Source organism: Podarcis melisellensis, assembly GCF_964234715.1.
Source record: "Podarcis melisellensis genome assembly, chromosome: 8".
Taxonomy (NCBI): domain Eukaryota; kingdom Metazoa; phylum Chordata; class Lepidosauria; order Squamata; family Lacertidae; genus Podarcis; species Podarcis melisellensis.
In genome coordinates this window covers 66,309,631-66,325,546 of record NC_138540.1, presented here as the reverse complement: position 1 = coordinate 66,325,546, position 15,916 = coordinate 66,309,631, and the positions used below count along the sequence as shown (strand labels likewise).

General features: G+C 50.2%; 1 protein-coding gene and 1 long non-coding RNA gene across 3 annotated transcripts in view; one reads left to right on the top strand and one right to left on the bottom strand.

The window, feature by feature from the left end:
- The window catches only part of LOC309375404, a 113,819-nt gene extending 109,573 nt beyond the window's left edge, over positions 1–4,246 (top strand). The window contains exon 2 of the long non-coding RNA XR_014170912.1: positions 340–4,246. This is a non-coding gene — a long non-coding RNA (uncharacterized lncRNA). The remainder of the gene's footprint in view (positions 1–339) is intronic.
- Positions 4,054–15,916, bottom strand: part of FGR (FGR proto-oncogene, Src family tyrosine kinase) — a 51,791-nt gene continuing 39,928 nt past the window's right edge. The window contains exons 3-13 of one of the 2 annotated variants that reach the window (XM_081920700.1): positions 14,965–15,229; positions 13,712–13,814; positions 12,687–12,785; positions 12,237–12,340; positions 11,487–11,636; positions 8,631–8,786; positions 7,143–7,322; positions 5,881–5,957; positions 5,349–5,502; positions 4,803–4,934; positions 4,054–4,637 (exon numbers count right to left, since the gene is read on the bottom strand). In XM_081920700.1, coding sequence (XP_081776826.1) covers positions 4,429–4,637; positions 4,803–4,934; positions 5,349–5,502; positions 5,881–5,957; positions 7,143–7,322; positions 8,631–8,786; positions 11,487–11,636; positions 12,237–12,340; positions 12,687–12,785; positions 13,712–13,814; positions 14,965–15,217 — 1,617 coding nt within the window. In that variant the 5' untranslated portion in view covers positions 15,218–15,229 and the 3' untranslated portion in view covers positions 4,054–4,428. Of the gene's footprint in view, positions 4,638–4,802; positions 4,935–5,348; positions 5,503–5,880; positions 5,958–7,142; positions 7,323–8,630; positions 8,787–10,330; positions 10,496–11,486; positions 11,637–12,236; positions 12,341–12,686; positions 12,786–13,711; positions 13,815–14,964; positions 15,230–15,916 lie in introns of both variants that reach the window. The other variant, XM_081920699.1, reaches the window with a different exon arrangement.

Below are 15,916 nucleotides of genomic sequence, written 5' to 3'. Positions count from 1 at the left end.
GGTAGCTCCAAAGGACTTGGAAAGGAAGGGAGCAGTTAGAGGCTTGGCACTTGACTTTTGTGTTCACGTTTCCAGCTCAGGAAGGGTCTGTCTGCCTTGAAAGTAAGCATGGGGCTAGGGGTTTGATTCAGTTCACATTTAAAGGTGAATTTACCCAATTCACTCTTTCTGAAACAATACGAAAACCAAAACGTAGCCATCCTTTGAAATTCGCTCTTCTCTGAATTTTGCAATGAAGCTCTCCAACCAAATGTACAAAAAAATGCATGTACTGGATTAAAATGTGCATTAAAAGGCACGTGTCCATGAAAGCGGACATACTGAAATGCATTCGTTTAGAAGGAAGTTGCTTTAGGAATGTGTGTGTATTGGACAAATGACATACAAACATGTGTATTGGGGGAAATTCTCAATAACCTGCGGACAAATTTTCACAAGGATTTTTTTCCCCTCAAAAAATTGCAAACTGATGTTGAAATGGGGAGAACTGAACTTGGGAAGAATGAGTGGTTGAGAGAACCCCAAAACTGGCAAGTTTTGTGCATCCCTAGCCTTGCTGTAGCTGACCCAGGGTTCAAAATTATGCTAAGCTATCTATCATGCCTATGAGCCAGGGGTGTCATCGTCCAGGGTTGCAGTGGGTTGAAAACCTGCTACTATTTCTGCCTCAGGGTCCTTGCCTCCAGTGTCCTAGAGCTGCCCATTCAGCATGGAAAGGGAGCTTTTTAGCCACTGAATGCTCCAGACCTAAGCATTTTCAGAACTCTGAGCTCATGTCCCAAGTTCACACAAGGCTTTGTTTCTGCAAGGGAGGGAAGGAGGCCTCAAGGCAGCCTCTGGGGAGAAACAGGGCCCTTATGCTAGGAGAATAACTGGGGAACTCACCTGAGCATGGCTCAGCAAGGAACTTGCCATGTGCTGCAGGCAGGGGTGATGCTGGGTAAGGAAAAGGTTCGGGGCAGGGGCCCAGAGACACACTTTGGCAGAACCTTTGCATACGCTAACTGATATGTATTGATACAAGTTGAGAATGTAAATGTTCCAGAAGGCAAGCCAAACAATTTCCCACACAAGCCACTCCAGAAAAAGCCATCAATTAATTGGCACCCTTCGCCAGATCACCCCCAAACCTGTTTATCTTCAGTCCATTCACCAGTTAATTCCCCAGCAGGCCCTGCTCTGAAACAGTTCAGTTCCCCAACTCATTACCGCCAAATCGTCTCGATTGTAAACATAATTTTTTTATCTCCACAAATTAATATCCTAGCCAGTAATCCAGATCATTCCCCTTTCCCCCAATGCCAGTTTCCCTCAGGTGCATTCTTGTAACACTTAGAAGAAGATTCAGGGTCCCCCCCCCCAAAAAATGAACCCACTCCTAGCAACTCCTTGTCGGAAGATCGACCTCCAGGGGAGAAGTCTGTGGCAAAGACAGGAAACAGAGGGCAGTATCCAACCCAGTGCTTCCGCTAGCGCTGAGATTTTTGGCTGCTCAATGGAACTTCCCCTCCTTCTACCCCCCAAATCTGTGCTGGAAGTTGCTCTGATCCTACGGAGCAGATTTGGGGGAGGGAGGGGAGAAAGGGGAGACGTTCCATTGCACAAGTGGAAATCCTTGAGCTAGCTGGAGCACTAGATACTGCCCAGACTGAATAGCAATGCAATCCTAACCACGTCCACTCCTAAGCAGGCCCTGCTGAATTAAATGGGGCTTACTCCCAGGTAAGCGCCGTTAGGATGGCAGCCTAAGGCACTGCAGCTGGTCAACTGACACTTTTCTCCTCATCGCCTGCAAAATCCCGAGTCCTTTGTAGTTTAAGGGAGTTTCTGGGTTACAAGACTGTTGAGACAAGGGTTGATGGTGGTGGTGAGACTTCATGTGACACTTTGACAAGTTTTCATCTTTTGAGGCAGCTTCTAGGATGGTCTTGCCCACTGCTGCCCTCCTGATCCAATGCTGCTACCTCAATACTTTTCCCTTGCTTGTTCATCTCCTCAGGTAGGAGACTGGCCATGGTGGTCAAGGTAGCTACTGCTGACCTGCCCTTTCCCTCTGGGCTGTGGTGATTTTTCCTGCTCCTGATACGATGGTTTAACTACTTGCATTCACATACACAAGTAACCAACCAGGTACTTTTCATGCCCACAAGGTTCAAAATCCTGACAGCTACATCATTAGGAAGATGCATGAATTGGTCTGACTTCTGCAGTAGGGAATTTTAGACTCCTGGTTTACCGGAGTCCCTGAGAGAACGGCTGCCAATCTTGTATATTCATTTGTTGTATACCTAAAGCTCTACTACAGCCAACAACTGTTTTACGCTTGTCCGTGATGTGTGCGACTGCGTGCACACACATCAGCCTGAACCAGGAAATGACCTGAAAACATCACAGAAAGGGGCAGAACAAGGTGGCCTTACAGGGGCCCACCAATGTGGATGGGGATCCAAAATGTAACCCCCCTGCACACCGATTGCTGCCTGTACACCACACTAAATACTCCTGGCTTCCCCAATGAATCCTGGGAGTTGTAGTTTAAGGGTGCTGAGAGTTGTTAGGAGACGCCCATTTTCCTCACAGAGCTACAGTTCAAAGAGCGGCTTAACAACCACTCTTCCCAGGGAACTCTGCAAATTGCAACTCTGTGAGGGGAATGGGGTCCCTTAACAACTCTCAGCATCCTTACCAAACCAGAGTTCCCTGATTTTTTTTGGTGAAGCCATGACTGTTTAAAGTGGCATGATAAGTGATTTAAACATAAGGGGCACATGATATAGATGTTGTCATGGTTAACTCTCATGAGATGGCTACCCAAGCTCCCTGTCTGATAAGGAACATTACAGTGGTACCTTGGTTCTCAAGCTTAATCCGTTCTGGGAGTCCGTTCAACTCCCGAAACTGTTCAAAAACCAAGGCGCGGCTTCCGATTGGCTGCAGGAGCTTCCTGCACTCTAGCGGAAGTTGTGGAAGCCATGCCAGACGTTTGGCTTCTTAAAAACGTTCACAAACAGGAACACTTACTTCCAGGTTTGTGGTGTTCAGAGCCGTTTTTTTCAACAACTAAGCTGTTTGGGAACCAAGATACCACTGTATCTTGCTATTGGAAGGCACTGATACAAAATAGATGAGTCGCAGTTGCAGAGATTTCCCTCTGAAGCAACCCTTCTTGCTTCCTTCAGTGAAAGCCATAGCACAGACCTCCCCCTTGCACCTCCAATGTGAGCCGCTTTTTGTAACACCGCCCACTATCATCGCACCCCCAGTGGATTATGGCTTTAATAATATCATCACTGGTTAAGGAAATGGGGGAAGATAGGGAAAGCTATAGAAGGGGGGGGGAGAGGCAGGTGTGAAACACAACCAACAACCCCTTTCAAAGCCCTTGAGCATCTTGTGAGTTGGGGCTGGGTAGCAAGGGAATTGTAGAGGACAATGAAGGCAGACCCACAATCCCTTCGCAAGCCACCTGGGCCATGTTCAGCAATCTCAACCAACCTTGTGAGGTGGCCCACCCATGCTGTGCAAAGTGGAAGGGCCACAGCTCAGTGGTGGAGCAGGCGTTTGGCATGCAGAAGGCTCCAGGTTCAATCCCCGGCAGCTCCAGGTCTGGGAAAGACTTCTGCCTGAAGCCCTGGAGAACTTCAGCCACTCAATACAGGCCAAGGCTGGATAATTTGGGGTCCTCCAGATGTTGCAGAACTACAACGCTCCTCATCCCCAACCTCTTGCCATGCTGCACTCTTGGGCAGATGGGAATTAGGGGACTAACGACCTCTGTAAGGTCATAGGTTACACTCCAGGGATGTATGGGAACCTGTCAACCCTCCAGATGTTGTTGGACTCCCATCACACCCATCCCCATCAGCCAGTGGCTAGAGATGATGGAAGCTGCAGTTCAACAGCATCTGGAAGTTTAGACGTTCTCCATGCCTGCTTCATTCCTTCTGAGAGTTGGGAGCACTAGGGCTGGTGGGAAGGGAAGAGAGGGTTGTTTATTGTCCAAAGAGCACTATCATGTTCCAAAACAATATAGGAGGGAAAGGGAGGGGAGGGTTGGGTAAAGGAAACTTTATTAAGCAAGGATGTACTGTACAAAACCCACTCTCTCCCTTTGCTAACCCGAGCCCCTGGCTCACAGTCCTCTTCTTAATTCCAAAAAATCAGCACGGCAGTCACCCAAGAAGAAGCAGAACTTTAAAACACAAAATCACAATTAAAAAATCTCGGTGTGGAATTGTAAAAAAAAGGGAAGCGGGGAAGAGAGAGGGAGAGAGAGAGAAGGAAATAGAAGTCCAACCCCACTTGTACAAAAAGGGATCCTTGGCCCCTGCTCCAGGGAGGGAGAGGACTGTTTCTGCGGACAGCCAAGTCCCAAAGTGCCCCAGGGGATGGGCTGTCCATGGTCCCTGCTGGCATCTGCAGCAACAGTTATTGGTTGTCTCCCGGCTGGTACTGAGGCTCTGTGGCGGTGAAGTAGTCTTCGAGGAAGGACTGGAGGTATTCAAAGGTGGGGCGCTCCTCAGGCTCCCTCTTCCAGCACTGCACCATCAGCTCGTGCAGCGATGGAGGGCAGTTCCCAGGGCACTGCATGCGGTAGCCCCTCTCCACTTGCTCCAGCACCTCCCGATTGTTCATGCCTGCAGAAAAAGAGCGAGGGGGTTGGGCAGGGTTCAGCAGAGAGCTCCAGAGGAGAAAGTCACCGTAGATTTCTGTCGAGAACTCAATTTAAGATTGGGAAAGTGAGAAATGGAGAGCAACCAAAAATGGTCAGGTCCATCTCTCCAGACAGGGGAAGGCTTTACCTGGGTAGGGGACTCGCCCCTTGGTCACGAGCTCCGTCAGGAGGATGCCGAAGGACCACACGTCCGACTTGATGGTGAACTTGCCGTAAAGGGCAGCTTCTGGGGCCGTCCACTTGATGGGGAATTTGGCACCTGGCAGGGGAGGGAGATGGGAGAAGATGTTGAGATGGCCCAGAAGGGGAATGTCCCCTCCCCTCCCAGCACAAAACCACCACAAAACACATCTCCAGGCAGGCTCAGTTCATCCATAGGGCACTCTTGCCTCTTCACTGTAGCAAGTCCAAGGGGATTTTGTCAGTGGGTCCCCCGGCAGATGCCCAGCCATGCCAACATTGGCGCCGGCCCTGCCTGCTTTGCATGCATAAAATCCCAGGTTCAGTCCCTCGGGCATCCAGATAAGAGACAATGAGAGAGAATTCTACCCAAGACCCCAGAGAGCCACTGCCAGTCAGAGTTGGCAATATTGGGCTAGATGGGCAAATACTCTTGACTTGGTATAAGACAGTATCTTGGGTTTCTTAACACGGTATGTTTCCAGGAGCTTACCTTGCCGTGCTGTGTATTCATTGTCCTCGATGAGGCGGGCCAGGCCAAAGTCAGCAATCTTGCACACTAAGTTGTCGCCCACAAGGATGTTGGCAGCACGCAGGTCCCGATGGATGTAGTTCATCCGCTCAATGTATGCCATTCCAGCGGCAATCTTGGGTGGTGAAGTGAGAATGCAACAGGGGGGTGGGTGACTCAAATGATGTCACTCATTGCCCAAGGACCATCTTCATACTTTAGCCTTCCTCTGACTTAAGGTCTCTTCAGACGCTGTTGGACTACAACTCCCATCACCCCTGAATGTTGGCTGTGCTGTGCTATGCTGGCTGGTACAGATGGGAATTGTAGTCCAAAACATCTGGAGGACACCCTATTGGGGAAGTTTGTCATACAGTCTATTACCCCTTTCTAAAGAAAAGAATGAGACTGAATGACAGGCATGCTTGTTTATTTCACATTTCTTTAAGCTGTCTAGGGAATTTTATTGTTAAATTAAATGTAGCTTCCCCAACTGCCCCCCACCCCCAATTACCTGGGCTGCCATGTCTACCAGTTGAGGTAACTTCAGGAACCGGCCATCGCCATCCTTCAAAAAATCCAGCAAACTCCCTGTGAAGGGCAGAGTCAGGAGATTAGACCAGCATCTTGTTAGGATCTTTTCCCAATAACCCACCAGCACCAGTTGCCCATCAACCACTTTGCCTAGTTTCTCTGTCTGGTCTACTTTCCATGCCCAGTTTCCTGCCACTGGCCTTCCCTTGCAGGCAAGCAGCTGGGAAATGAGTCTTATCCGCCTTCCTAAATCTAGCACCCTTCCAGTGGTGTTGGACTCCAGCTCCCATGAGCCCTAGCCAATGTGGCCAATAACCAGGGGCAATGGCAATTGCAGTCCAACATCTTGGAAAGTGGGCGCCAGGTTGGGAAAGGCTGAATGCATATGATGACCTTTTCCATGATAGACTAGATAATTGGGTTAGTGCAGAGGTAGCCAATGTAGTATCCTTCAGATGCTGCAGGACTCCATCTCCCCTTATCCCTGACCATGAGTCCTGCTGTCTGGGCCTGATGAGCGTTGGAATCCAGCAAGATCTGCAAGGCGTCACGTGGACTACCGCTGGGCTAGGCCATCAGTGGTTTTATAACTGAATTAAAAAGGCTGCAATTGCACAGGGACCCAACACCATTGACCTCCCGGTACCTTCCAGAATTCCATTTCAAACATAAAAGAAAAACCACAGTTCCCTTGTACATGGACAAGCCTGCAGAAATCTCAGGCTCACATGCTCTCCCTCCGCCAAGTCCCTCCCTCTTTCTCAACTGCAAGGAGAACTGGAAACTTCCATTCTCTGACATCTATTCTCAGGGAACTGTGGTTTGTCAGCTTAGCCCCAAAGTTGCCGCTGAAGAACTCAGCAGGGAAGGGGGCGGGGACAAAGCTAGAATAAATGGTCTGTGCCCCATCAGTGGCTGTGGCACCACCTTCTGTGGGCTTAGCTGCCTCCCGCCCTACCATTCCCAGTTGTGACCCCCCCCCATGGATTTGTCTAATATCCTTTTCAAGCCGGCCAAATTGCCGACCATTGCTATACCTTGCAGGAGCCAGTTCCATAGTTTAAACCATGCACTGTACAAAGTTGAACTTCTTTTTGCCCGTTTTGAAATCTCCCGCCCTTGAGCTTCCTGGGATGCCTCTGGGTTGCGGCTAGTTGCTTGCCTGCCACCCATCCACCCACCTGGAAGCCTTGGCACCCTCCCACCAGCCTTGGCCTTGGCCACGCCAGCCTATGGCCGCACCTTGGCTCATGAACTCGGTGACGATGTAGATGGGCTCCTCCGACACCACCGCGTACAGCTGCACTAGCTTGTCATGCCGAAGGCGCTTCATGATCTGGGCCTCTTCCAGGAAGGCTTCCGGAGACATGGTCCCGGGCTTCAGCGTCTTCACCGCGACTTTCGTGGTGCCGTTCCAGGTCCCTGGAGCCAGCGGGAAGCACGGGAAAGAGTCACTGAGGGGTTTGGCAATGGGGTGCCCACCGGATCGAGGGCACTCCCTTGCGCTCTCCCACCTTGACCCATGTGGAGATGGAGATGGATGGGAGGGGGAAGCTATGCCAGGTCAGAATGGTGCTCCCTCAGCAGAGAGGTGAAACATGTGTGGGATGGAAGGAATGACCTCCTTCTGAAAAACCCAACCCAGAAGGGCCAATTCCACTGCTTCCACCCTTGTCTAACTTCCTAGCAGAAGAATGTATTCCTTTTCCAATACATGTCTGTCCTTCTCATTTGTTCTGTTTTGCTAGTAGTATGGGGCCAGGAACTATGCAGCACACTGGAAGGCTCAGTCCCCGAGCAATGGAAATCCAGCTCAATCATGACCCCGCCCCATAGGAGCCAAGACCTAGTTGTTGAGGTCCCTTCACCCCCTCCCAATAAAATGTTTGAGGGGGCTGAGCCTTGAAGTTGATGGTCCTTGCCACTCTTGTGATAGATGATACTGGGTGGAGCTTCTCCCCCCCCCCCCAATTTTTTTATTCAAGTTGGCTCCCCTGCCTCACCCTCCCTACTTTGCAAGGAGCCAGCTTCTGAGAGTTCACCGCTTCTGACTCTGGCCTGAAGGCAGCAAGGGCCAGAAAGCAGCACTTATATTTAAACAAAGACACGAAGAGATTTGCTTCTCAGGAAGTTGCAGATCCAATACTAAACCCTGTGCTTTGAAGGACTGATCACTGAACATCACAGCTCTGCAGGGCGTGATGCACTTACTGGCTGCTCTTAAAAGCTACGAGGTGTCATCTGCACCAAGAGAGACCCCCTGAGTCTGTTCTGAATAGGAAGAATAGCAATAGCAGAAGACCTTTCCAGGCAGAAGATTTTGCCCTGCCTTTGCACTCTGAGATCCTTGTGAGTGGAGATGCCAGTGACTAGATGAAGGATGGGTCACCTGCGGCTCTCTAGAGGTTGCTGGACTACAACTTCCACCATCCCTGACTGTTGGCCACACTGGCAGGGGCTGATGGGAACTGGAGTCCAACAGGTTCCAGAGAGCCACAGGTTCACATCTCCTGGGTGACTTCTATATACAACGCATGCGTTGTCCTGCTGTTGAGCTACAGCCTTTCCAAAGGAGGCAGGATACTGATCTTTCCTAGGTATAAAATCAGCAGCACCTCCCAAAAGTTGCCTGATCCTAAAATGCACTCTCATTCCATGGGCTTCCCCCACCCACCTCCAACTCATGTGCCCTCCAAGCTACAGAGTGACCCTGGAAGGCCCCCACCTTACCCATCCACACATCTCCAAAACATCCCATGCCAAGCTTCTTGTCAAAGCGTATGGACTCGCGCAGGATTTCCCAAGCGTCCTTAGACAGGCCCATAGTCTGGGGTTTCGGAAAAGGGCACACCCTGGTTAGTAGTTGGCAGAGACCATCATTGTACTCTGTAATGGATGGAATGGGGTGGGATGGAGAAGGTGGGAAAGAGAGAGAGAAAGAGAATGCGAGATGGAAAATGGAGTGATGGATTCCACATGCACCCAGGAGGGATGGACAGGGCCCAGGAGGGGGAGGAAGAGGAGTGTGGCACCAGGCCCTATATTATATCAGGCAGAAGTATCTGCTTTGACCACTAGTCGGTGCCCTTGGCTTACTTTTAGAGCAGCTGCTCTCTGCACAAGAATAGATTTCCCTTTTTGACTTGCATAGAAAGAGAGCATTAGGGCAGGTTCAAGCTTGCCTGCAGAAATCAACTCCATAAAGTTAATGCCTGGCCACTCTTACCCAAGTTATTGATGAAGTGGCACTATACTACTGTATTGACACTGTTTCGGTATTTACGCGAACTGCTTTGAGCGCAGATGGAGCATAAGAACATACAAAGAGCCTGCTGGATCAGGCCAATGGCTCCTCTAGTGCAGCATCCTGTTCTTGCATTGGCCAAGGAGATGCTTCTGGGAAGCCCGCAAGTGAGACCTGAGCACAACAGCCCTCTCCCCCCCTCTGGTTTCCAGCAACGGGCATTCAGAAGAATCGCTGCCTCCGAACAAATCAACACAGGCTGATTGTAATCAGTGACTTTTGCATGTTGGAATGAAGACATTAAATCAGGGGTCACCAACCTACGGTCCGGGGGCTGGATAAGGCCTGAGGGACTCGTTTATCCGGCCCGCAGCGACCCCCGCTGCCGCCCACTCTTACTGGCGTGGCGCGGGGACACAATTCCTGGTCGGAGGAACACTGGAAATAGCTTGTGCGCATGCACACGGGCCTCCTCCGACCTGGAAGTGCGCTGGAAATAGCATGTGTGCATGCTTACGGGTGCATGCTCTCCAGCCCGCCATGCGATCGTCGCTTGAGACACCGGTCCGAGGCAAGGAAAGCTTGGGGACCCCTGCGTTAATTCATGTGCAGGTGCCCTCTTTCTCCTGCTTCTTCCCGAAAGGCACAATAATGTGAGGATGTTAGCAGCCCTTGATAGCAAGACTATAGCAATGGCCACAGACTTGAATGGGTTTAAAAGAGAACTGGACAAACTCATTGGGAATAAAGCTATCAGTGTCTACTAGCCACGATGCTTGTGCTCTGCCTTCAGCCTGCCTCTGAATCCCAGTTTCTGGGATTACCAAGCAGAGGCTTGACAACCATATGTCAGGAGTGCTCTGATGGTGTTTCCTGCTTGGCAGGGGGTTGGACTCGATGGCCCTTGTGGTCTCTTCCAACTCTATGATTCTATGATTCTATGAAAGCGTTGTTGCACTCAAGTCCTCCTTGCAGGCTTCCCAGAGTCACCTGGTTGGCCACAGCGAAAACAGGATGCTCCATTAGAAGGGCCTTTGGCCTGGTCCAGCAGGGCCCACTGGATGTTCTTGGGATGCCACTTTGTGTTGGCATGCCCACCCCGTGACTGGCACTCGGCCTGGTGTCTTTGCCTTCTTCCTTCTCCCCTCTAGGGCTCCATCTCCTCTGTTTTCGTGGTCAGTCCTACCCATCCACACTTCCCCAAACTGCCCGTTGCCCAGTTTCTTGATAAGCTGCAGCGATTCGCGCGGGATCTCCCAAACGTCTTTGGTTTTGACGGACAGGTCTGCCAGCTTGGGCATCCCTTTGTGACATGGCACAGCCAGCCGGCAGCACAGCCCTGCAGCTCTCTCTTGAAGAAGGAGCCCCGGAAAGGAAGGGGGTAAAAAAAGGGGAATACACGTTTTTTAAAAAAAGAGGGGGGGGGAAGGAGAGAAGAAGAGATAAAGAACAGTAAGATAGCCAGTGCAGAACAAGTTGGTAACCAAGGGGGAAATACCCTTTTACTACACAGAAACTGAAGCAGTAGCAAAACCATTGCACTCATTGGATTTGCCAGTAGCAATTCCCAATCCCCATAACCTGCACACAACAGGCAGCCATTTCCCAGAGTTTCTCAGCATTACCAGGAGATGTTGAGTATTTGTCCGGAGCAAAAAGGAAGGACAATCTTCCAAGTCCTAGGCTTAGGGATGAAGGATTCCAGCGGTGGAGGCTCCATTAGGGCATATGGGTCTTTGCCCCACCAACCTCAGTTGGCCCCCACCCTGTCACCCTTTCTGTCCAGGGCATAGCACTGCCTATCAGCTTCCTCCTCCTTAGACTCAATGGTGCCCCCTGCAGAACTCAGCAGGGAGGAGGGTAGGGACAAAACTAGACTGGCTCTGGCGCCCCCTACTGTTGGGCTCCCTGCCTTCCGTCCCACTAGTGCCAATGGATGTCATCCACCGCTGGATTTCAGGAAGCCACTTCCAGGCAGAGTTGAGCTCCGGCACTAATTTTGCTCACCTCCACACAATACATTTAAAGCCCTCTCTTATGTATAGTTTTATAGCAGTGGCTTCTTCCCCCAGAGAACCCTGGGAACTGAAGTTTGCTCAGGATGCTGACCTCACAGACCTACTTCTCCCAGCACTCTTGGCGAACTACAGTTCCCAGGATCCTCCATTGCTCTTAAAGAGGTATAAGGGAGTGCTTTCAACATACAGTGTGGAGGCGACTTTTGTGAAATGAAACATTCCAGCCACCCAAATCCTTGAAGGGCTGGAGGAGGAGGGTCCAGAGTCCCTGTCCCTGTCTCTTCTTTGCCGTTCTCCTGCTGATCCCTCCCCACAACACCCTACCTATATAATGCTGGACCAGCTGCTGCACCGTCTCAAACTGGGCCCGGGTGGTGATGTAATAGCCGCCGTTGTCCAGCTTCCGGATCTTATAATGCTTGACGTGGTCACCCTTCACTTCATCCCAGTCCCGGATGGATAGTGAGTAGGCACCTGGGAGGAGGAGAGCAGGAGGCAGAGGCGGGGCCCAAGGGAGGAGCAAAAGCAAAATGGAAAACATTCCTTAGACACTGATTGGTGCACAGTTGTGGAATAACCTATCAAAAGCCAGGGATGGAGAAGCCAAGGTCCCACCCCTTCTCTGAAGCCCCGCCCCTCAGCTTTGAACTATCTATGCCGCACTGAGTTCCTTGGAGGAAAAGGTGGGAAATAAATGTAATAAATAAAAAAACAATGATCAAGGGATGATCAAGACATAATTGCACAGCAAGGCAGCAGGTGGTGCTGTACTCCATGAGGCCAAGTCGAAAGGGATTGCATTTCCCACCTATTTGGGAGATGAACCTTCTTCTTCCATAAGTTACTTTGATTTCTGTGTCCTCCCTGGGGTCTTTTAGGACCCTTCTGTTTGCACACCTAGCATGCCCAAAGCACAGATGACCTGTTTAATGAGCTGTCATCCTGATCTGTTTACAGGGAGAAAAGCTGACGTTTTTAAGCAGAGGTTGGGCGGCCACCTGTCATGTATGATCTAGTTGAGATTCCTGCATCGCCGGGGTTTGGACTAGATTACCCTTGGGAGAAAGGTGCTACCTTTGGTGGTCTCGCTCTCGCGGATGAGGAAAGTTCCCCGGGGGTTGCCATGGCACAGAAGCTGCCTCTCGGCATCCTTGCGGCCAATTTTCCCAAAGTACCATCTGGAAAAAGAAGATTTAGAAGTGAATGCTTGGAGACAGAGGGGAAGAGGACCCGGGCCAAGTCGCCAGCTTCTGTAGAGCAGAGCGAGGTCCAATCCTTCTGGGCTCAATCCTTCTGGGTGCTGCTTCACCAGCATGCTTCCTGTGGGGGAACAGACCCCTCTTCCACACTCCTGTCACTCAACTTTGACCCCCTGGGGATGTGGGGAGATAAGTGATCTGGCCCGTCAGGCCAAAAAGGTTCCTTACCCGGCTAATAGCAAAGATTCACCTCCTTTGAGTACCTCTCCCCTTTCCTATCCCCAGCACACACACACACACACACACCAGGTGCCGCCATACTTACTCTTCTGCCTGGATGGAGTCCACGGGTGCCACATAATTGCTAGGGATGTAGCCCGTCGCTCCTGTGTTGAGAGACCTCGCCTCCCACCAGTCACCCTCCCTGGAGAAACAGGAGAGAGAAAAGAAACCAGTGAACCATGAGGAAGGGTTGGAACTAATGACTCTTGTGCTCCCTTCCAACTCTACAGCTTTATAAAGCTCACCCGGGTGGAGGAATAGCTTAGTGGTAGAACCCAGGCTTTTGCATTCAGAAGGTCTCAGGTTCAATTCCCAATGTCTGATCTTTTTTTCTTTTCTTTTAATCTGTTTTAAACACTATTCTTTTCACCTGGTTTGTTCTAGTGTATATTTTAATTAAGGATGAATTGGTTTTGCGTGTGTTTTTATTAGGTAAAGGTAAAGGGACCCCTGACAGTTAGGTCCATTAGCAGACGACTCTGGCATTGTGGCGCTCATCTTGCTTTATTGGCCAAGGGAGCCAGCGTACAGCTTCTGGGTCATGTGGCCAGCATGACTAAGCCGCTTCTGGCGAACCAGAGCAGCGCACGGAAATGGCGTTTACCTTCCCGCTGGAGTGGTACCTATTTATCTACTTGCACTTTGACAAGCTTTCAAACTGCTAGGTTGGCAGGAGCTGGGACAGAGCAACGAGAGCTCATCCCCATCGCGGGGATTCGAACTGCCGACCTTCTGATCGGCAAGTCCTAGGCTCTGTGGTTTAACCCACAGCGCCTTTTAATTAGGTGTGGATTTTGTAGCTGATTGTATAGCTGTAAACCACTTAGAAGCCACTTATTTTATCATTATTATTTATTAAATATGTAGACCACCCTTCACCCAAAGAGCACAGGGTGGTTCACAACATGGAAGTGGCATATAAATTAATAAGAATACATGCACTGGCTCTCATCGGCCTCAGTGAGCATGGCCAAAGGCCAGGATTGGTGAGGGTTGTAGCTGAGCCAACTCTAGAGCGCCAAACATTCTGTACTCCTCCTTTAAGCCACACCATAAGCCAATACTCACATATTGTTAATTATGTGGAATTTCTCTCCTTTCTTGAACGTGAGGTCATCCTCTGTTCTGGCTTCATAATCGTACAAGGCAACAAACAGGGTCACTCCTCCACCTGCAGGGGGCAGCAGCAGAAAGGCAGTGAGAGGACCCAGCAAAAGCTGCACAGGCAGCTCCAGCTCACAAGAAACCCCCAGGTATGTTATGTATGAGCATGGTATTTCCTGAATTACAATCGGTCCACAGGAAATGCCAATGCCACCTGGGCTGCATCCAACAGGTTGTCCAGAAATAACTTTGTAAGCATTTGAAAAAAGCTCATATGCGAGGATCAAATGTGTGTCATTGTATTGCTCCCCACATCTCTACCTGGCCCTCAGGACTCTCTCCAGCCACTACTGCTCTCTCCCTATGCCACACTCCTCACTGGCTCTGCTTTCTACCCCCTCTTGAGTGCTTTTGTCTGACTGGTGTGTGTCCTTGAGCTCTGAATCCTGTGTCCAGTTCTGGGCACCACAATTTAAGAAGGATGTTGACAAGCTGGAACATGTGAAAAGGAGGGCGACCAAGATGATCAAGGGTCTGGAAACCAAGCCTTATGAGGAACAGTTAAGGGCGCTGGGAATGCTTACCCTGGAAAAGAGGAGATATAGCCACCTTTGAATATCTCTAGAGCTGTCACATGGAGCAAGCTTGTTTTCTCCTGCTCTGGAGGGCAGGAAATGAGCCAGTGGCTTCAAGTTGCAAGAAGGGAGTTTCAGGAAGAACTTTATGACAGTAAGAGCTGTTTGACAGTGGGACGGTTTCCCTCAGGAGGTGGTGGACTCTCCTTCATTGGAGGCTTCAAAGCAGCGGTTGGGTGGCCACCTGTCATGGATGCTTTAGCTGAGATTCCTGCATTGCAGGGGGTTGGACTAGATGACCCTTGGGGTCCCTTACGATTCTATGATTCTGTGATCATGCTGCTTGATTGCCTGATTGGAGGATAGACCGGACTGTGTGTTTTTGTGTACCTAGCAACCATCCTCCTGTACAAAGGTAAAATTGGCATCCATTGCTCCACCCATGTTAACCTAAGGCTCCTCCCACCACTGGCATGTGGCCCCCAAAGGTTTGTTGAGAAGGAAATGTGGCCCTAGGACTGAATTGGGTTCCCCACCCATGACGTAGCCCTGTCCCAAAGGGCTGGCCCAGCCAAAGCAAGCATTAGAGGCCTGTCCACCACACCTGAGTCCTCTAGCTGCAGCCTTCCCTGAGAGACTGACCTGCAATCCCGGCTCCAGACATGGGGAGGGAGGTGGGATACAGGCTGGACCCCCCCATGAAGGCCGGAGTGGAAGGCCCCGAGGTCCCTGCCTGGAAGTTGTTGTAGTCGGGGATGCGCGTGAACGTGTTGGTGGGGTTCTGTGGGGTGGGGTCAGGATCGTAGCAGGAGCTGGGCTGCAGGTTTGCCATCCCATCGCCGCCATTGCTGGGGTTTTTATTGGGCCTCTTCCTTTTGCATTGCACACAACCCATCGCTGGCAGCACCTGAAATGGAATCAGAGAGACAGACGGAGAGGAGGAAGAGAAGAGAAATTAGGACTGGATGAAACACTGAGGGCTGCAGGGACATTTCAGGGTATAGGAGTAGGGATGGGTTGGTTTTGTTTGCATTTAAATGAGAAACTACCTCATTTACACTTTTTTTGAACCAGAATGAGAACCAAAACATAGCTAGCCTTCAAAACTCACACTTCTCTGAGTTTTGCGGTTTCATTCTCCAACCAAACAGCATGTGATCTGAAATGTGGGGAAAGGAGCAACTGCCCCCTCCACATTTTTTATTATTATTATTATTATTATTATTATTATTATTATTATTATTATGGCGCCAGGCAAAAGCATTCCTCTTCTCCAAGGCCTTTGGCTGATTAAACAATCTGTGGCCTTTTAAACTGTGTGTGGTGGGGGATTAATGTTTTGTTTGTATTTTTATGTTTTAATATTGTCAACTGCCCTGTAATCCTCAGGTAAAGGGTGATGATGATGATGATGATTTTATTACCTAACCTTCACCATAAGGTTATAGAACCAGAAAATGGTAGAGTGGGACAGGAACGTGAGTGTCCTCTAGTGCAGTCTTTCACCCAACATAGGGCTCAAACCCACAACCCTGAAATTAAGAGTCTCATGGTCTCCAGACTGAGCTATACTCCCTGTGGGTGTGTTTTAGCA